Source organism: Pseudopodoces humilis, chromosome 2 (genome assembly GCF_049639895.1).
Source record: "Pseudopodoces humilis isolate 2021_Gansu_Grassland_sample_001 chromosome 2, ASM4963989v1, whole genome shotgun sequence".
NCBI classification, from domain to species: domain Eukaryota; kingdom Metazoa; phylum Chordata; class Aves; order Passeriformes; family Paridae; genus Pseudopodoces; species Pseudopodoces humilis.
This window is the reverse complement of record NC_142201.1, coordinates 12,625,097-12,647,500: the sequence shown is the minus strand read 5'-3', so window position 1 is coordinate 12,647,500 and position 22,404 is coordinate 12,625,097. Positions and strand designations below refer to the sequence as shown.

Below are 22,404 nucleotides of genomic sequence, written 5' to 3'. Positions count from 1 at the left end.
TATAAAAATTAATTTTCTGCTTGAGACAGTGCCTCTGGAAAGTTGTACCATATGTATGAAGTTATTTGTTTGCTACACAAATACTTTTTTAAAATCCACAACTCCCCCAGCCTTTTGGGGAAAATAAAAATAAAATTGAGCTTGCAATTTTCCCTTGTACTTGTGTAAACCTTAAGAGAATTGACATGACAGTTCTGGACTGAATACTTTCAGTATATCACTGAACAAAAAGTTATTGATGACCTAACATAGATAATACAGTCTTGAAGCCTTGTGAAGAAACAATGTATTAAAGATGACATCCTTTCAAGAGACAATTTCCATTGCAGAATTATACAGGGGAATGAAGATAAAATTGAGTGGGATATATAAATTTGGTGAATAAAGAAAGGCTGTAATGAAAAGACAGTGAAAAAACGTGTCTGCTGTAAAAGCCGTAAGATTGAGGGTAATACTAAACTTTCCCAACTGGCTATATTTGGCTATATTATACTTGACATCTGTGCACCCTTACTAGCAACAGTATTGGTTTTATCAGGAAGCTGAAAAGTCCTAAAGACTTCCATTGAGGAGAGCTGAAGGCAAACTGTGGTATTTCTGAAGAATTCTTTTGGTATTGATTCAGGTGCACTCTCACCTGCCTTGATGTGTGTTACGGACTTGTCCTCAATATGAGCAGGCTGCTGTCTGTGTGTCAGACTTGCCATACCTGTGGAAATCAGCTGCTTTGCTGTGTAGAATTGGATTGAGCTTTTAATTATGTAAGATTTAAGAATAACAATGTTAAAATCATAGCTTTGTAAGGGTAAAGTTATAAGAGTATAAAACAATAGCAATGATTTGAAGTAAGTGTATTTTATTAGGTGCTCCTGTGGTTCTAAAAGGTGGCTAATTAGGCAATCTGACTTTTTCTAGGCCACAAGTTTTTCAATTTACTTTTTCTAAATACATTTTTAAATTTACATTTTTTGAAGTATTGTTAATAAATTCTTTGAGGGCAGCTGCTCTGGGTTGTCTGTTTTTTCTCTACTCAAATGGAATGTCCTCTTCCTGGTTCATCATTTTATTCCCTGTAATTTGGGCACTGGGGTGCTGCATGATACTCTAAAGGATAAGGTCATTTTTTTCCAGCCTTACTGTAATTTAAAATTACATTACAGACATTTTTATTGCATGCATGTATGAGTATTTTCCCTGTACCTAAATTTCAGGTTGATTTTTTTGTTTGGCTGTATTTTGAATCTCAGAAATACGAACTTACTAGCTTAACAATGTCTTAAATGTCTTAATTATTCATAATTTATGTTCCCTGTGAGATTCATTATGTTTTGCCTCCTACAAACTTTTTATAGGGTATAAGAAACTTCTTTTTCTTAGTGGGAAAGATTTGGAGATGCATTTGAGAGTGGAATGGCCAAAATGGCTGTTCACTGGGGTACTGTGATATTTACTGAGGCAGCAACACAAGTTTGCTAGAGGGGCCCTGCTACAGCATCAACACGCTAGAGGTGTGTGAAGGAGAAGCTCCAGGGAGAGCCAGCATCATGCCTAGTCATGCTTTTACTCTGTTGGATCAGTTACGAATTTCTCTAAACTATGTATCCTGACAGGCAGCCTGTTTAGCTGCTGCTTTTTAGGGTTACTGAAATCTAGCTTCTTTCTCTACTTTTATTCTTTCACAAGGCAGATTTAGTTGGCATCTAAAACTATTCAGTTGGCATCTAAAACTATCTGTATTCAGAAAGAGGCAGAGAACATCACTGTGTGGTCTCAAGATGGGCCTGTTTGGTAACTGATAAAAAAAGTGGTTGCTCAGAGAATGAAATTCAGGGTGCCGAGATTGTGAGTGCAGGTAAGTTACCTGGATGAGGAGGAGTGAATCTTTACAAGTAATTTTATAAGTTGCTAGAAAAAATAACATGCATTCTGTTGTGACTGGTCTGCTTTTTGTGAGTATATAGGTAAATGGTGGTGGATTTTTATTCTAATGCCGGTGTTGGCAATATGTTCACAAAGTCTCCAGGTTCTCCTTTTGTCTATAGAATTTTAGTAGATATCAGCTCCTTTTATTATGGAGTGTTATATCTGGTGAAGTTCACCTCCTTCAGTGCAAATTAGCAATTTGGAGGGCAATAGAACAGTTTAATTTGAGCTGTCCAGTTTTAGCAAATGTTTTTACAAGCATTGCACCATGATCGAGAGCTGTCTGACTGGCATTCAAGTTTGGATGTCAGTTGTTCTTGCTGAAAAGTTTCTGAAGTGTCTGTCTTGTTAGTGAAATCCTCTGTTCCCCTCTTGTCTTGTTAGAGTAAGGCTATAGCTGCAGTCACAGGCTTGGGAAACAGAGGAGGAAGTCCTATAAGGGAGCTACTTGACTTTGTACACTCGGGGGCTGTACTCTTTTCTTTCTCAATTTATCTGCTATGGATTCTCACCATTGAAGCTTACCTGAATGTTTACATAGCTTTATACTGCAAGTACCTGTACATTCTGTCTGATCACTAGAATGGAGGGAAAAGTTGCTGGTAAGACTGTTTTTCTTGTATTGTTCACTTCTCATTAAGGCTTCTCAAGTTTCAGAATGTTATACTTGCTCAGATGTTGTATTTTTTGATTACATGTTTTAACTTCTCTTGTGGGACAGAGTCCAATATTTGAAGCAATTGATACAATTTCTTGTAAGATATGTTGAACTTCCTAGGAAAATTTTAGTTGCTATCAGAAAGGTAAAGCATCTTTCTAATGAAATGCTGCTAGTTCTAAATTGTTAGATTGCTGCTCTAAGACAAAGAGTACTAGTCTAATGAGAAAATTCTTTTAATATTGAAAAAAAAATGCTGCTCAGATTAGGAGACTGCTGCTAAAGGAAGTTTTTCACTGGGGTATTCTATGTCTTCCAGTCATAGCCAGCTGCTTTTCTTCTGTCCTAGAGACAAAATATCCCTTGCACTTGGAGGTACTAAGTCTAATAATAACTATACCACATTCCTTTTCCAGCTTGTAGGTCAGAATTTACTCAGAAATGTTGCAAAGTAGATGCATGATTTTCCTGTGAGGCTCACGCTCACTTGGACAGTGCTGCTGAGCTGCCTACAGAGTTTTGCCTGGAAGCCCTGTTATCATGAGACCTCTTGCTTTGCCAGTTTGGAACCACACAAATTACTTTCTGTCTTCCTTTGTATTTGGTAAAATAGTATAATTTGTATTTGGTAAAATAACATAGTTCATTTTTAAAGGAATACCTGACCTGCTTTAGTGTTTTGGTGTCGGGGCTGAGAAAAAGCGTGCCATTTTCCTGTTTATTATTTTTAGGAGTTTGTTGTAAAGTTTGAAATATTAAATTTAAGATTTCTTCACTTGTTGAATGTGAACATTCAAAACTCCTAATACAACCAGATAGTTCTGCCCAGATAGATGTGGACATCTAGGGCAAAAAAACTACAAACTTAATTCTAGCCCCTGGGGGAAAACATTAATCTTCAGAACACTTTTGACTACGCTTCTTATCCTGGAACATAAATACACCCTATTGACTGACAAAGTAAAAACCTGATTCTTGACTTGTTCTAATGTGGACTTACGTGGCTTTTCCCTTGTGGGTAAGCTTGGGATTGGTGTCTTTCTTTTCATGTTTGGATATGCCAACTGAAGGATGCAAAACAGGACAGAATCTATGGCTTTTTCTCAAAGTGTTCTAAAAACTTTAGAGTGGTGACAATCAGTTTTAAATGTGCATTGTCTGGTGAATCTTGTGCCAACCAGAACCTTGTTAGACTGGTAGGCAGTACCAGAGATGTGTGTAGAGAAGATGGCATTAAAAACTAAAATACATCATAATTGGTTCATGCACTGATGGCAGTGGTAGTTATGGTGCTGAGGAATCAATTTTGAGTTATGGAGAAAGGATTGAAAATAACATGTATTTTACCCAGAAAGTGGGTGTAGATAAATCTTCCATTACGCTGACTCAGTGTGGAAGCAGTAGCTGGAATCTTAGTGGAGTTGTCTGGTACCTAAGGTGTTGTCATTGATTTCAACCCTTAGGTAAGCTGATAGAGTTGCCTCATAAGTCACTGAGATGTGTCTTTGTGCACAACTGATCTTAGCAGAAAAGATGCTGGTCTTTACTTTGTCATCTGTGTAACATTGCTCTTTAGAATTTAGTAAAGAGCCATCCTATTAAAGTCTAAGGAGGTGCTCCAGAGACATCAGATCAAACCTTGCTTCAGGTTATTTAACTACTTGAGCTCAAATAATAGTTTGTTAAAAAATGAGAAGCTAGGAGTTGAAGGTGAAAACCTGTCTTTTCAAACTTTTGACTATCTTGCTAATACCTAGAATTCAGGGAGTCAACTCCTGAAGTGTTGGAAAACAGGAATACTGTAATCCAAAGCAGTATTTTTAGTTCCCTTGCTGTAAGTAATACTTTTTTTTTGCTTTCACATGCATTATTTTACATCTAGAACATATATAGACAGGCTTACTTACTTGTGTATCTAGCCTATTTATAGTGGGTTTTTTTAAATAATAAACCATTTTTAAATTATGTAATTGTGCTTGCTGAATGATAATCAAGATTCTGCTAAAAAAAGACTTTCACAAATATTAATAAATTATTTTGTGGAAAAGAAATGCAACATTACCCGTTTCTTAACAAAATCGTAATTTAAATAAATATGTATAAGACAAGTTGCTTACACAGATTGCACTTCTACAGTGTATGCTTCTGGATAGCTGACAAGTGCAAAATGTTTGTGTAAAGTGTATCCATCACTGAGGAAGAACTTTATTTCCGAAAGAAGTAAATAAAAATAAGGTTGCATGTACTGAGCTGGATAAAGGTAATTTATGTAAACAGTCTATCTGTTTATATCTGTCTATCTGAAGTACCTTACTTCCAGACTATAACTTGGTGCTTCTACTACAGCCTAGATTGTGAAGGCAGGACTTGTTCTGCCAGCTTTTTTCACTGTTACCTGTAGCTTCCTGCAGCTGAACATCAGGAGTAGCACCCTCTATTTTTGTAAGCAAACAGAAGACTCAAAATGTGCCTCAGATAAGATAATAAGGAGTGTTTTGCTCCTCCTTGGCAATACACAACCATTCATGAACACGTCAGCAGATGGCATAAAATGGTAAAAAGCAGCTCTGTACTTACTCTGCAGAGGCCTCCAGGAGACCTCTCTCTCTCTCTTTGCCATGGGATGGGGCTGTGGCTGATAGATGGTTCATTTGTTGTGCTGCTCTGGGAGGTAACTTATGCAGATTCCTTCCCTACAGGCAGAGTTTATTCCTCTTAAGGTGTTTTCATATCATCTTCTGGTTTGGGCCCCACTTGGTTTGTTTTCCAGCTGTGAAAAGTGTGGGTCCTGAGCAAGGGGTTATGCTACATTCTCCATGAGTAAGGACAGACGTCTTGTATGCAGATTTCAGATCAGCAGAGCCCTAATTGTTTAATTCTTTCAGTTGTAGTAGCACATCTTTTTGAGGTAGGTTTCCTGGATATTTACAGTTCAGTTCTTGTTTATTAGAAAGATTATAATTAATTAATAATTAATATATTTAACAAATATAATAAAATTATAATTTTACAATTTTTGTGGAAATACATGAAAGCACTTGAAAGTTAAAAGATTTCTGTTCAGTGATGAGAGGTCTTACACATGTGTTTATTTTTTCTCTTGAATAAGCATATGACCTGTAGTTAATTGCAAGTGAGTGCTCTTCAATGAGTAGATCCATCAATTCTCTAGAATGAGACAGAGCTCTGGAGATGTGCTGGCTTGTTCTGTAACACTTGAGCTAGCTGGGGAATACTTGGCAATGGTGCTTTATCTCCAGAGCAAAATGACAACTTTGCTTTACAGAGGTGGTTTGCAATTCTGTTTCACCAAGCCATTTTTGTTAACTTATTTTTATCCCAGATTATCAAGGCTTAGGTAATTCCAGAAATCCATAAATGAATGACTTATTGAAAGTGCTTGGGGGTTTTTTCCTTAAAATTGTAAAAACGTGTTTTTTAAAAATTATATTTGTCTTGTATACCAAGGAGAGGATATGTTTTATATATGCTGCTTATTTATAGCAGAAATATATTTCAGGCTTGCAAATATTCTTGATCAGAAGCTCTTAAAATACAGTTGATTTTGTGATCATGGGGTAATTCTTCAGGGTAATGTTCCATGCACCTGCTTGAATACAGTTTTGTAGTTTTGCTTGTATGTGCTGCTGGGTCATTGTGGTTTCAGGGCCATATCTGTCTTTCATTAGATGTCCAGTAAAGCTCATTTGTTTGGTTTGGTGTGGAAAACCTCAAACGTTAACCTTTCTACTGTAGATGATAGTTTTGAGAATTTCTGTATGATTCCTATCCAAAAGCACATCAGTGTAGGATGGATATTCAGACTGATGAGTCTGCAGATTCCTCAGTTATACAATGACACTACTTTCAGAGGAAGAACATGAATATTCTAGAGGCTCTCCAGATTTGTGAGGCAGATTACAGATGAAGTTAGTTTTAAAAAATGTATTTTGTTGATCTTATTTAGAATGCAAAGCCTTGAATTATTTGATAAACCAAACTGTTGTACCTTTTTCTCCTGTTTCACTGTCATTAACAATGACAAGTATCTTTTGACCAGAAGACTACGATAACAGGTGTAAGTCGGTGGTTGGCCACTGTGTGTGTTTTGTATATGTTCAGAGCCTTTAAAACAACATGGAAAAGATGATCCAGTGTCAACCCCTCTGCCTTGGGTAAGGACACTTTCAGTAAACCAGGCTGCTCATAGCTTCATCCAATGATTAGTCATTGCTGTTAGTCATTAATTGCTGTTAGAATATTCTTACCAAAAAAGATACCTTGGAGCAGATAGCGTCTGGTCTTGACTCAGTCACAAGTTTTATGTGCTTGTCTTTTGCTTGTATTAAATATTAGTAATATCAAAAATTAGTCATAAACATATTGATGCTGAAAACTTTCAAGTGAAGAACACTTGCAGTGACAAGTGTATGACTGAAGGTATGTGAGGTGAGTGATTCCCACACATCAGAAAAAGAGTGATTCTTACTTACAACTTGTGTTGCACTGCCAGGTGTGATAATTGCACTGATCAGATGAGCTTGAGTGCTGGGTGCAAGGCAGAACTCAAGCCCAGAACTAAAAGCAGGAAACATCCTGTATTCCCTTAAGAGCAGCAGCTATTTTGGCTTATTCACATCAGCTACCTTGCAGTTCTCTGTTTCACCTTGTGCCAGCTATTGAACACACAGGGAGGCAGTTGAATTTGGGGGGTTAATTTTCTGCCAGATTAAAAAAGAGGTGAGAGTAATTTTGGCTGGATTAGTGAGTTGAGTGTGGTTTACTATGTGCTCAGACGAGCTCTAGTGCACACACCAAGACCAGGATCGGGGAGTGGGTTACATACCATTAAAATGAGAAACTGTGTGTTAAGCATAGGTGACACACAGTCATTTTTTTTAAAAAGCAACATACCTCCAAGGAAGAGGCAGGGCTTTCAATGTTCTCATTAATTGCTAGACAGGACTTAAAACAGGAAAAGCTCTTTTTATTTCAATTAATTCAAATTCAATTTTGAAAAAAACCAAAACAACCCCTAATGTGAAAAGGTGTCCAGTCTCCTGTTGGGCTTTTTTTCCTTTTCATTGACTTCGGCGTGTACATGTAAAAATCTCTTCTTTTGTGATACAGTCCATGTTAGCATAACTGATAGGAGAGGTTCCATCACATCTAAATCCTACTAGGCCAGTTTCAGTTTTCTTTTAGTACTTTAATGGACTTTGCAAGTCAAAATCACTAAAAAAAACCCAATATTGATTGAACAGGTGGACAGTTTGGAGGGTTAAGAAGGAAGCCACATACACACAACCCCTCTCTATTTACTTTATTTCCAAGGCTTCTGTCAGGAAAGATGGTCTCTTGTTTTTATGGAACTGAATGAAAGTGGTGTGCACTTTTCAGCCTATTTGATGTAGACCAGCTCTTTGCTTTAACCAGGATTTGTGGTGCACAAGAAGACCAGACTTCAGTATACATCAGCATGAGGTGAGGAGCACACACATTATGAGTGTTTAGTGTAATGTGACTTCACACTTTGTGAGCTCTTGTCGTGCAGGAGTGTCTGCCATCAGAATCTACTGGTGAATAGGGGTTATGTGCGATGCAACTGCCCTGGGTTTGCTAAAAGATATGTGAGGTGTGTAAAACATGACACATTCATTTATTGCCTTGAAATCATTGTAGCTTAGATAGCATCTGGATATATAAACATCCACAAAGTTGACGTATGTCCTTTTTTTTGAAAATAAAAAATTGCTGCACATAAGTAGACATGATGGAAGATGTGTTCAGTCTATACAATCTTCCAGCAGTAGATTGAGACCAGTGGCACTTCCCCGAAAAAATAAATTACCCGAAATTTGCAGCACATTCATATTCAATTTCATCACAGCAGATGCTCATTAGTATGTTGTTATTAATTGGTATTCACTTTAGGTTTTGTTTAAAATGAAGATAATAATTAGGTTTTAATTACTGCATCTTTCTAAGGGGGGGAGGGGAGGAAATGCCTCTCAAAGCACTGAAGTATTTCCTGTACGCTTGGCTCCATTACATCTAAGCCTTGAAAGAGTCCCTAAGAAACATTTTTCTGCCAAGAGACTTCTTTTCTGCTTCCTTTTATTTCTTTCCTGTTTTTGAAATATTAAGGATTTGTTTGATGGACATACTGAATCCTATCACAGTAGTAAGAGCCACTGTTCTTTTTAATCAAAATTATTGAAAAGGCTTTTCACAAAAGTAACTCTCTCAAGCAGCTGATTAATGAAGTGGTGCCACTGTTTTGTATTGTAATTAATTGAAGTAATACAAATAACTTCTGTAGCCTTTGGAAATTATCTCTTTTGCAAAGCAGTCTATTAGAGTTAGCAAACTAAATGGATGATTTTTTTTACTGGATTTTATTTAATTTCTTATTGCCTTTATTATCCTTAAAACCATAGGTGGCACGACAGGAAACAAAGAATACACCACAGAGAGGGCTTGAAGAAATGGGAGAGAGGTGCAGAAGAAATCAAAAGGGCAGAAAAAGTGAGGATGCAGAAAAGACTTTATGGGGTATTAGTGTGGTGGGAGTATAGAGAAGCATATGAATTTGTGGAATGCCAGAGAGGAAATGAAAGACTGCTGAGAAATATGAGTAATCTAAAGAGTTTTGAAGAAGCATCGACCATCATGTGTTTGGTTAATGCAGGAATTCACAGTGAAGTTTCATGCAGGTAACGACAGGACAAGAGGGAACAATTTTAAACTAACAGAGGGTTTATTTAGATTAGGTGTTCCAAAGAAATTCTTTACTGTGAGTGTTGTAGGCGCTGGAACAAGCTGCCCAGGGAAGCTGTGGATCTCTCATCCCTTGGAAGTGTTGCAGGCCAGGTTGGATGGAGCTTTGAGCAGCCTTGTGGAAGAAATCTAGTGGAAGCTGTCCCTGCCCATGGCAGGGGGGTTGAAATTAGATGATCTTTAAGACACCTTCCAACCCAAACTGTTCTATTATTCTAAAATTAATCTAAATAAGGATATCTAGTTGTCTGACCTGTTGAAATGTACGCTTTCAAGATATGGAGGTCTTGTGTGCTGGCTAAAAGGTGTTCAGTGGACTAGCACTGCACCCAGGTGAATAAAACATCAGCACTAGAATCACTAGTTCAGTCTTCTGCTGCCTTGCTGTTGTGAGTTTCCATCAGCTTTTCCTTCTGTCTTTCCCTCTTGCTTTTCCTGATTTCTTCCCTTATCTGTTTTCCTGTTTTACCTCATTTCTCTCGGTTGCTGTGTCGCCCTTCAGTACTGAATGGGTTTTAAAGGCTGGTGTGTTTCCCACTCAGGACAGTGAGGCATCCCAACTGAAGTTCCTTGGGATGCAATTTAACCAGCATTGAGGGAGAAGCCTTCTAATTTCAACACCTTAAGGGAGCTGCCATTGAACTTCATCAAATAATGGAAAAGCTGGTGAGAGATTGTACATTTTGATTTCTCTTCAGGAACTGTGTTAGGGTAGGAGGATGGCTGCCAGGGCTTAAGTCTTCCCAGGGCCCCTTACTTTCTGGAAGTTGAGCTTTTGCATTTCTAAAAAAGAAGAGGAAAGGTAGACACTGGCTATTTTTTTTACTCTCTTTTTCCAGATAAGGAAAACCAGTTCCAGTTCTTACATCTTGTTACAGATGGGCTGCTTTCCTCTGGAAAAGTCCTTACTCATTGACTATGCTGTTATGGACTAAGGGAGCTGTCTGGTATGGCTGGAGTGAGTGTACAAGGGGACTTTGCTGCACAGCTGAGCTTTTAGACATTCGTGAGACATGAGAAGAAGATGGTGCTACCCTTCAGCCTGGTGCCTTGTTCAAACACCAGCAGCTGCAGGGACAGGGCAAATGCTGAGCCAGACATTGCGTTTGAGCAGGGTGGATTTAGCCTTGTGTGGAGTCACCACTGTCCTTCAGGAGCTCCTGGGAAGTCTCCTTTCCTTATGTACACCCTGGTGGACGTTGTCTGGTGTGTGTGGTAGCTGAGCAAAATGATTTTCATGTCATGACTGAGTGCTTTAGGCTTAGTCACAGGAAAAATTGCTTTTCCAGTGTTTGTAATTCACCAGTTCTGTTAAGACACCATTGGTTTCCTGTGTGTTCTTAAATTCTTCCTAGGAAGGCAGTTGGAGATTTGCAGTTGGCCTCGTGATGCTACAGGAAACACTTCTACAACCATTTCAAACCTAGATTTAAATTAATATTTTGTTGGCTAAACACTATGGTTTATTTTTAATACATCTGTTATTTTTATATTAGAAGCCTAATTTTTCTGTCAAAGAAGTGAATTACTATGAATGAAAACTACATACCTTTTGTTCCTTCATCTGTTGATTGTGGTTTTAAATGCAGTTTTTAAAAAATAGTTTGGTTGCATATAAAGAACAATATGTTCTTTTCATGAGTGGAAGCTCTGAAAGAAGCAGAGTTACCTGCAGAAGTTAGTTCTTAATGAAATAAAGAAATCAAACATCATGGAGTAAATAAAGACTTCAAAATAGAATTTTATTTTCATGTCCTCATCATTCAGTCTTTTATAGGAAGAAGGAATGCATAAATTTAGCTCCAGTTCTTCCTGTAGTGCTGGTGTGTTGGGTTTTCTTTATACAAGAAAATGGCTGTTAAAACATTATTTGGGTTTAAAGTTTTAGGCATTGGGATTTTTTTCCCCTCTTTTAAAACCTACAGGTTGTCAGAAATTAAGGAAATGTAAGAAGTGGTGATATAAGTAATTCTTAAAGTCCTTGTATTCATGAATATGCTATGATATTAATACTTAATTGCATTACAATCTTGAAATTTTGTTTTCTACAGTTAATACGTGTAAGAAACAGGAATCTAAAGGGAAGGAGATATTAGGACATTATCAATAAAAAAAATTAATGTGTGTGTGTGTATACATATCTGCCTATGTGTGCATGTATACATTTTTACATACTGATTTTTGTACTTTCTTTATCCATTTAAGCAGTGACTTTCAATTAGCCTGCCTACTAATATCAGGTCACTAAACTCCATAGCTGATGCTTTATTCTTTCATGTGAGTTGTCATTCGTTTGCTTCAGTTGGCTGGCAAAGGTTGTTGTATATCCATTACCAGCAACACAGCACTTTGCATTTCTGAATTGACAAGCAGCTATATTGACCTAGTGCTTATTATGGGTCAACAGCTGCGTTAACCGACGGAAGGACTGAGGGGCAATTAAAATGAATTGGCAAAAATATATCTTCCTAATTTACTCCAATTTGTTATTTATGCTAACATTGTATGGCTTCTATGGTGACACTAAACAGAATGGACCCAATAATGGCAATTAACATAAAAATATAATGGCTAATCAAATTGACAGCAACTGTTTCTCATCATCTCGACACACAATACATTATCAAAACAAACTATTATGAAGGAGGTAATTTCAGTGTTCTATTCAACCTGCTTCATGTGTGCAGTCAGGGAGATGTGTACCAGCAATTACAGCTGAATCTAAAAAACTAAACAAATAACTTAATCGCTGTCGTCCTCCTTTTTTCTTCTTCAGGAAGCAGTAATCAGGATTTACTAAAAATAACTGGTGTATAATAGTATAATGATGATGCATATCGTAGAATAGCTAATAAGGAATAAAATATGCTTCTGTGTGTCTTTTTAAAATAGGTTCACATGAAGTGGAAAAAAAATACTGTTAAAATATATAAAAAATAACTAAGCAGTAGTAATAGTTGTCAGATGTCTCAACATGAGTTGCTTAATAGTTATAGATACTTATTGCATGTCAATAGAAGTGTAAAATTAGCTGAATGTAGTAGCAAAACTTGGCTTGATTGGGCAGAAGACGGAAAAGCTAAGTTAAAGTAGAATTCCCTTAAGTAGAAATAGTTTACCAGTTGCTCTTCCACTGCATTTTCAGGATCATTCTTAGTGGTATGCTGCATGGCAGTTTTCCATTGGACTAACCACATCCTTTGTTTTATAGCTCATCAAGACAATCTTTGAGGGTTTATATATGTCTCTCTGCTCTAAATATATTAAAATGGACACTACTTCCAAATTTGATGCTGTTAAAATAATCTTACTCTTTGTAATGAGCAACACTTCAAACCATTGTTGGCCAATATCTAAAATCCAGTATCTTAAACAGCAGGGAGGGGAATGTCGTTAAATGGAACAAAAGTGCAAGAGATGAACTTGAAAGGTTTTAGTTATAGTGTGGTCCAGATGGATCTCATGTCTATTCAAGCAATTTCTAGAGCACAGAACAGTGGCAGTGATATGAGAGTATCCAGGTGTGCACTTTGGAACTAGAGGAATAGCACAGAGGCTTGACATAACTGGCTTTCAGACCATTTAAATGAATATCGTATTCTACAGATGCACATCTGCAGATTTTTGACCTACATGTGTGATTACTGACATGCAGTAGCCTTCACAGATGTGTAGAGCAAGGTGATGATGTAGCTGTAAAGGTGTATATGTACTTGTTCTTATTTGGATGACATGCTCCCAAACCACGGTGGGGTGGGAGGAGGGGAATATAGACAAACACCTGTATTCATTAAAAAATAGACATTATTTTTTTTCTTAGTTCATTGTAATGTACAATATACTAAAGCATCAAAATTACTTCTTTGTCTCATCATTCTTATGACTTCCATTTTCTCGCTAAGGCATCATTGTGATACATTTATCTATAAGAATGGATAAATGCATTTTAAGTTTCTGTAAGAACTTCTAAGTTTAGTTGATTCATATAAGTGTTCGATGTAAATTGCAAGGAGAAGGAATTGTAGAAATTGGAAAAGTAAATTGTAGAGGTGTAGTAAGGGCACTTTGTGGCATGATACTAATAATAATTCCGAAAGCTGACATGAATAGAACGTATAAACTGTTGGAAGAAAACCAAATAAAAATAACCACTTTTTAATAGTGGACTTAGAAATGGGTGCAAGAGACACACTTTTGAGTTTTTAATTGCTATCTTCTTACATTACAGTATTCTGATAAGGCCCTGTACACTCAGCTCTGCTTCTACCGATACATTTTTGATGTGGACTATGCGATGGATAAAGTGGTTTCTGAAGAAGATAAAGGTATGTTTAAATTTTGAATTAATTAACTATTGTTTAGTAGCAATTTGCATCGTGCTAGACACTAGACCTACTGTACTCTTCAAATCTGAAGGCTCTATGAGGCTGTAATCTAAAACAGAAAATAGAAGTATGAATTTAAGAATCCCCTGTAAAGGGGAATGTGTTCAGTCAGAGTTCACCATTTTAAGAATGTATTATATGCCCCCTTTCTTGTTTTGAAGTGACTGTGTTTTGGAAAATGTGCTTTTCTTACATGTTAGACCCTTAGAGAAATCTTTTTGCTTGATGTACACGTTAGCTTCAGTAAATAGATTAATTAAAATATGTACATAATTAAAATTTACATTCAACTGCTAGTATTGAAGAAAGACACTTTTTATCAGGGTGAAAAATGAGGGCACAAGAAAAGGAGTAATGCTAATTGTCTACAAACCTCTCTTAAATAAAATACAGATTAACTTGATCTTAGGAAAATTTTTTTGTCTTCTCCCAATTGCCATAACATTTCTGAACTAAAACATTTCTAAGCTGCAACTGATCAACGGGTTTTGTGCAGCTAAGTGATTCTCAAGCTGACAGAAGAATATTTCTGAGAGTGGGCTGATGCTTGGAATTCTGAAAAAAGACATGTTTGGGTCCCACCACTGAAGCATGTTGTCCACAGAGAGTACTTGGTTGTGTCCTCTGTGGATCTGGAGGTCCCTGTGAGGAAAAGGTGCTGCTGTTGGGACTGTCTGATGGCTGCTGTGCTGTCAAAATCATCCCCACCCCTGCCCTGCATCTGCAGTTGAGTTACTGGGTGGTGATATATAAAACTCAGTCTTTCTAAATGTTATTTTGATAAGCCACATATGGAAATGATAACAGTGTAACCTCTTAGCTAAAAACTGCTCAAAAGTTAAGCAAACAGGCTGCTTTGGGCCTGTAGTACTTAGGTTTCTTCTTGCAGAGGTTCTCTTCTCCTAATCACTCTAAGTCAGTGAACTCACTCTGATGCTTGCAATTCACAGTGGCTTTGTACATCCAAAGAAGTGACAGTGCATAGCCATGTCAGTGTCATACATCTCTGAAGAGAGGTATGGAGAGTTAGGGAGAGGATGCTACTGGCTGCAATCAAACTGTGTATAGATCTCTCACCTAGTATAAGGGCATAAGAGTAGAAAACACTTCATGGGTGATCACATCCAATCTCTTGCTACAGCATTCCACTGCATTTTTCAGGACTGCAAGTTTCTGGAACTTCATTTGGAAACTGTGACTTGTGGTTCTCCTTTTGCTGCAGTTCCAAAGTGTGTTTCAGCCTATCGATCTGTGATGACTAAAAATTCATGATAATTTTCATGTTCTAACTTGTTTGTGGCTATTTTATGGCCATTCACTAAATATTTATTTGTTTTACTTCCCTGATGCTATGCTTTTGGAAACGGTGATGACATCTCTGTTTCATTTTACAGCTAAGGCAGAGACATTCTGAGCTTTCTTTACGAAGAATTGGTCTCAGCTGTATGATTCTTCCTCTTAGCACCTTTCTATGCAGTCTTTTCTAGGTTAAATTAATCTTCGGAGGATGAAAAACTAGAAATGACATGGTATTTTAGATAATATCTCTACAGTGTCTTGTACACTGTGTCTAGAATTTGCTAGAGTTATATCTTCTGGTGCTTTCTTGAGCCACAAACATCCTGTACATAGCTGTTCATATCATTAACCTGTAGTGAAGTAATGATAAAAATCCTGAGGTTTGAGGGGGTTTCTTTTCCTCCTGTCATTTCAGAATCATGGGTTTATTCATATCTCAGGTTCATGCCACTTGTTTTACTTAATTTTCCTGGTTTCATTAATTTTATACTGCTTAATCACATTTGTAATATTAGACTTCAAGGTTAATAAATTCTCTCTGAAAAATAGTATGGTGGCTTCTGAATTCACATAATTTACCACCTTCTGCTTTAATGGGAAAATATTTCTTGGACCCTGACCGCTAAGTTCAATAAAATTAGTTTTCAGAGTAATTCTTAAGGAATTGTAAAAATTCTAGTAGGACTTTTATCTCTTGGACAGTTAACCTTTCAGCATGGTGTATTTTTCTCTTTTTCGTAGCTGTTTGAAAATTATTGTATTATCTTCTTCAGCGAGTCAGTGATTTCAGTGTTGGTGTTGCAGCAGGAGTGAAGGCCAGATAAATTAAATCTCTTAATTTTCCATTGGCAATTGATTAAGAGCAATTGGCTATGTGGTTATGGTAAACCTATGTATAATTCTGTCCCATTTGTCAGATCTCTTTTGGGAGGCAGATATCTTTCTACAGTATGTGCAGAATTTGACAATAATTATCCATGGCTATTTGTGCCACAAATTTATTTTAAAGATACCAGTGTCCTCTGTCTTCTAGTAACATGTTTTACTGATATGATACATTTCATGTTAAACTGTGTAGGATTAAATTATTTTCATGTACCATTTTTGTTGTAGGTCTGAAATGGAAATCTAGTGAACTCCCCTTTGTAACATTAAGCTAGTGTTTATTTTCCCTTGTAACTAAAAAGATTTTGTTTCCGTGCCATCATTCACAAGCCATTTAGGTTTTGATCTATGATCAGTGCCTTTATCAAAAATGGTGGCAAAATTTAAATGTAGATTTGTATGTCTGATACTTTCAGTCTCCTCTTTTTATGTGACTAAACCACTACTTGACTGTCGTTTTGATTTTGGTTTGGGGAGATCTTTTGCTTTGTTTTGGGTTGTTGTTTCTTGAAGCCCAAATTGTGTGGACTTTTCTTGTTTCTACCTCTTATTGCCATTTTTCCTGAATTTTTAAACACCAGTTGTTTTTTTTGTCAATTCTGTTTATTCCTATTAGCAGCTTTAGTTGTTATTTATCTTGGAATGTTCTTCTATAAAAACAAAAAAATTTTGATGGCTAGAGATTGAAGATACAAATCTGTTTTCCAGTGTAGTTTGAAAGAATTCATGTCTTGTCTCATTCATAACCTTGTGATTTCACTACTAGTTCAATTGCATTTTCTGTTCTTGCCTCTTCAAAATACAGAATTTTAATTACAGAGCAGGTTTTGTTTGTTCAGCTATTTATACTGAAGGCCCATACTATTATTGAAATGCAATCTAAAATAATAATTGTGAAATCAGTGGGAGTCCAAAAAGATATCCAAGCTGCTTCCTTTCCCTTCTAGAGGATCAATACCACAGCCTACTTTTTACAGATGGGCTAAATTTAAAAATCTTCTGGCAATGTAGGTTCTGCAGCTTGGCAAGTTGTACAAAGTATTTTGTAGTGGTGTTCTCACTGTACTTACTGTAGGGAGCTGGTCTTGATATCTGAGGTGAATTTTGCTTTCTGAAGCTTATTCTGTGCCCGATGGGTGAAGTACTGTTCTCTTAGAGAGCTTTATGTATTTAAAACATGCAGTGCTGTATTCTAAGTCTCTTTCAACTTATGATTTGTGGAGGAACAGCAGGAGAATTTTCCACTTCTCTGTATGTAGGTGTTTGTTTTTGTTTGTTTTCTTGGTTTTTTTTTTCATTTTTTATAGACCTTCAGTAGGTCAGGCCTACCAAAGAGAAATACAGCAAAAGGGTTAATTAATATGTTTCACAGACACTTCTGCTTATTTATGCCAGTGTGGTGATTACAATATTGTTCACTCATGTTTTATTTGGGATCTACTGAAATCATTAGATAGTTATTGTTCCATCTTTTTCCTGTAAGAATAAAGAATAAGCTGACTGGTCTATGTGATGTTTTCTTGTTTCAGTGGCTGGTAAGGTTAGCTGTCAATTATACCACCCAGGAATATTTGGATGATTTAGTTATGGGTCTTTTGTCCTATTATTAATACTAGGATTTATCCTCCAAACGCATGTTTCCTTTCATCTGGAAGTTTAAGGTCTGTTATGATGATATAATTTAATAGGTTAACATTGCAAGATTCTTAGTTGTCATACTACAAAAAGTGAAATTCTGAAAATTCTGGGCTGTGTTTCTAAATTAGGAACTGTTGCACAGTTACTATTAGCTTAAAAAAGTTTAATTTTTAATATTGTTATGTCCAAACCCATAATTTAAGATACCAGTAATACTAGAAAGCCTGTTAGTTCTCAATTATTTTTTTAATCTGAAAAGGGAAAAAATGCTCTATTGTGGGTAGCAACATACTCAGCATGTTTTTGGTGCTTTCTGACAGTTTTTTGAAGCTGGACTGTGTGTTTAATCAGACATTGCTGCTTAGGTGAGCAAGCAGAGCAGTAAAAAGCAGCAGGAGTAGCAAAGTAAGTAGTATCCTCTCTTCATATAGATGGAAAAGGATAGGCCAACTATCAGTGATTTTGCTCATTTGAAGCTCAAATACATGAGTATCCTCACTCTGTGTGCCTTAACTTCAGAATGGAAACCAATGTATTTTTATGGCTATGTCATCAGGAGATCAAAATAGAGTAACCTTTATCTCATTATGCCATTCAAACATTGGTATTGTTAAATATTCAAAGATATTACTGTTTTCATTTTGCTTCTACTACAGTAAAATGAAAACTTCTGAAAGTGAGGAGAAACGGAGCCCCCATAAAGTCACTACAACTACTGTGCCTTGCACAGATGTCTCCAGTTTAGTTTCCCCTGACATCATCTGACATCAAATAGAATATAAGGATGCTGCAATCTCTACTTACTCACAATGCACTAGTATCACTGAGGCTGTTTATGGTGCTGTGATCTGTTTGGAGAAATAGGATTCTGGTCATAGAATTTTTTTTTCTGTTCCATACTGTAGAAAGGGACTGGAAGCTACTGCCCTTTGACTGTCACATTTCTCTGAGAGGGAAGGTCACAAATGTTATTTGCAAGACATTTTAAGTATTTCAGAGACAGAAATTGCAAAGCTGCTGTGGTGGATTCTTTCCCAGAATATATTCAACGACCCATGGAGGTTTGATTCCGAAAAGTCTCAGCATATCCTCTTAATGGATAAATAGAAGAAAATGAGGATGGGAGGAAGATAACTTTGGGAAAAGCAGTTCAGTATTCCTGTGTGGCAGGGAGACCTACGTCTTTGAAGTATATGCCACTTTGTGGAAATAGAATGTAATTGTTTTGATCATATACTTTACAGGCTGCGGTTTTGTAAAACCAAATGCATATTCAGAGGATGTTTTCATGCTTTTATTACAGCTTTTTGTGTGCACCTCACTCCTCCCTTCCATGCAAACATCGAAAATCCCTAGTTTACTTTATGGATGAATAAACTGAAAAATTATGTTGGGAAAAAAGAAACTCTTCTGGGCTGTTAGACCTAGATGAAAAAAAAAATCAGCTCTGAATATTTGTGTGGATCCTGTCAGTTCAGTGGTGAGGGTTTATCCTCAGTATGTTCTTAATTTGGTGTGTCAAGTAGCAAATTGAAGTGATTTTTTTAATAGAAGACCTTTTGTAAATCAGAACAATTTTTCACATTTTTATCATTATACAGACAGAAGACTACAGCAAAGTACTTGTTGCAGTAGTTAAGAGAGGGGATACAGTTTTCTGCATGTGCACTCCAGTGGACAATAAGGAGAGATTGTATACTTGTGTCTGTGTGTGTGCATTTATTAGTAAGATGGCAGCAGCTGAAACCTGGTCTGTTCCTTTTCAGAAGGAACAGTTCAATTAAAAAAACATTTCTGATGGCATCATATCTCTAGGCACCATCACTAAGACTTTAGTTCACTGTAGTGATCTCCACATCCAAGCAAACAAAAGCTTCTCTGCACATTTGCTGTCAAGTACTTTGTCTTCCAATCATGTTGTTTTGAAGAGACTGTAAAATAATAATTTTCAATAATTTAATCTTAGTCTTTCTTCAAAAGCACTTGTTCATTTTTCCTTAATGTGTTGTTCGGAAGAGAAAGACTTGTGAACTTTTTTTTTAAAGTTGAGTCAGTATTTCTTGAGTATTTTTAAATCTAACTTTTTTTTTTTAAAGCAGAACATACTGAACATTATTTGCAATAGGGTTTTGGAGCCTTTTGATGTAATATATGGGTAGTTAGATTATATTTAAATCCTAGGTTGTCTTCCCCTAATGATCATTCCTTTTTTTATTGTTATTGGACACTTCTAAGATCTTAAGTGTAATGTTTTCTCCATTCTCTTTCTGTTCATGCTATCTTTTTGTTAAACCTACACAATCTAAATAAACACAATTAACACTGCACATTTCTATAACCCTTTCTCTGATCACATAATATAATGGGTTGGTGCACCTCTCTTGGAGTTACTTTCTCTACTTGTGAAGGAAATAAATAGAAATAACGAGTTAAAACACATCTACAATGTGGAAAATCTGTGGCATAAGAGGAGTGCATTTACTGTGGTTCAGACCACTAAGGGAAGGGTTTTGATTCACGAAGACTTTTTTTCCTTGCACATTGTATTGATGTTGCAGATGGGATGAAGTAGTGGCTTAGCTAATTTCTGACTCCTCATAAATTGGAATGGTTATTTGACCATGGAGGGGTTTTTTGTTGGTGGAAAAAAGCAAACAGAAATAGCTTCTCATTTCTGAATGAGTACTTCAGGATGTTTTTTCCTGCTGAAGTGTGAATATGTGCAGGTCAGCTCGTTATCTCTAACCCATACAATGGCATCATCTCTCCGGTGTCATCTGCCTTCTCCTTTATCAGTTCTCTTGAGAGTTTCGCTAAACAGAAAATATTTCTGAAACAGTTTTTTCTTCACTGTTTCTTTTCTGTCTGAAACACTGGCTTTTTTATTGTGGAGACCTTTGTCTTTCTGGTTTCATCTCCTTAGTAAAGTTTGGGGTTTGTTTTTTTATGGGGGTCAGTTCTGCTGCTCTTCACTGCAAGTCAGAAATGATGGCATTTTAGTGACTACAGCTTCTCACAGCAGTTTGCTCTTTCCTATAGAGAAAAGTGCAAGACAAGCATGTTTTTCCTTTTAGAAGACCCAAAAGTTTTATGAATCTGATGGTACTAAAAAAAGTTATAAATTCCTGTGTTTTAGATACCAGAATTCTGACATCAATGCTACTTCTAAAAAAATTATTTTAGTAGAAATTGGAAATAAAAATGTAAACAGTTTAACTCTGTAAAGTGCATTCAGTATATGTCTGCCTAGACATCAGAAAGATAATGTAAAGCTAAGGCTTAAAGAGATTTTTAAAAAGATACAATTATCTGTATGATTTTTAAGTCTCATAAGAAATGTATTTTAGAACTTGCCAGTGATGGCTTATAATCACTTTGATATTTTGAGGAAAATGGTAGCTTTAAACAGATGATACAGAATTTATTTTTAAAAATGTATTGTGCTTATACAGTTGATGGCTTTTATTTCCATAATGTTTTTTACTACATAATTATACATCTTAATTACGTAATTACCGTCATAATTATTATGTAATTACATGTAGTTCCACTAATTACAAAATCAGGAAGTGTAATTATCTACTAAAAACTTTCTGAAATCTTATTTGTTCACTAGAGATTATTTAAAAGACCAGTGACCTACTGAAGATGGTGTGCAGTGTTGTACTTCACACCAGCACGCTTTTTCCCCCCTTCTTCACGGGCAGTACGGTTGGACAGGGTTGTGGAAGGGCTTCTGTAATTGTGACTTGCCTTGATAGGAGGTTGGAGAACTCAACTGTGTTGCCTGCAAATTTAGAGCCTCTTAATTTTTGTCATTGATACCTCATGTCTTTAAAATGAAAGACTGTAGCCGAACATCTAGAAAGTTGCATGGTTTGACTGAGCACCTTTTTGACATAGTTTGTATTCTGGTTGAGGGTGTCTGGGTCAGGTGCTTGGTGTCAGCTGTAAAGATATTTGAGAAAGTTTGTTTATGGCCATGTATATGTTGAGTGAAAGCTTGACTTCACAAAAGATAAAGGGAATGCAGCTGATTTCTCATGGTCCACAGATTTCTTTTATTGCATAAAACTACTTTTGAAAAAATTGTTTTCCTGTATTGGTATGAATTTATGTCTCTATGTTGTTTTGTTACTTACTATTGCACACTCTTGATTATAAATTTGTCTAATCAGGCAGTTTGAAACCAAAAGTAGTTTACTGCATGTTATAAAAGAGTAGAATTAATGTTCAGGACAATCAGTAGTCCATTTGTCCTAGTGTTGTATTAAAAGAAGATAGTAACTTTTTTTCTTCTATATGTTAAATATATTGTATGCTACCTTTAGTAGTTTGAATGAAAAGAGTAGTGTAAAGTGTTAGATTTGGTGGTCTTTTTTCATTCTGTAACACTGCCATCAAAATGGTGTCAGAGATACAAAGCTTTCACATGCATTATGACAGCAAGAATTTATTATGTCACAGTATTAAATTCACCAAGAAGAAATATACTTTCAGTAACAGAAAGCAAAATTAGTATGAAATGGATAATTTTTAAAAAGTGATCATTAGTTGTGGTACTAATGAAAAAGAAGAAAATTGTAATCTATGTCAGAAGGGAAATGGTGAAAAAGAAACATGAAGAAAGGGGGGTACCGAAATACTGAAATTTCTTCGGAACACCTCAAGACTTAATACTGTGTTGCACATGTATCAGAGTGTAATTTTTCTGTGCTTGTTACATAAGGCAACTGTTTTATTGTATACTTGCCAAGAGCTATTCTTAGCTCCCAAACTTGGCCTGGGTTTGCAGTTGATGTGAATATGTCATCTTCTTGATGTAAAATGTAATCA

At 36.2% G+C, this 22,404-nt stretch overlaps 1 protein-coding gene across 2 annotated transcripts in view; it reads left to right on the top strand.

Moving 5' to 3' along the window:
- POLA1 (DNA polymerase alpha 1, catalytic subunit) overlaps positions 1 to 22,404 on the top strand; it is a 185,232-nt gene that overhangs the window by 129,890 nt on the left and 32,938 nt on the right. For both annotated transcript variants that reach the window (XM_088051878.1, XM_088051877.1), the window contains exon 36: positions 13,590 to 13,686. In XM_088051878.1, the coding sequence (XP_087908004.1) occupies positions 13,590 to 13,686 (97 nt within the window). The remainder of the gene's footprint in view (positions 1 to 13,589; positions 13,687 to 22,404) is intronic.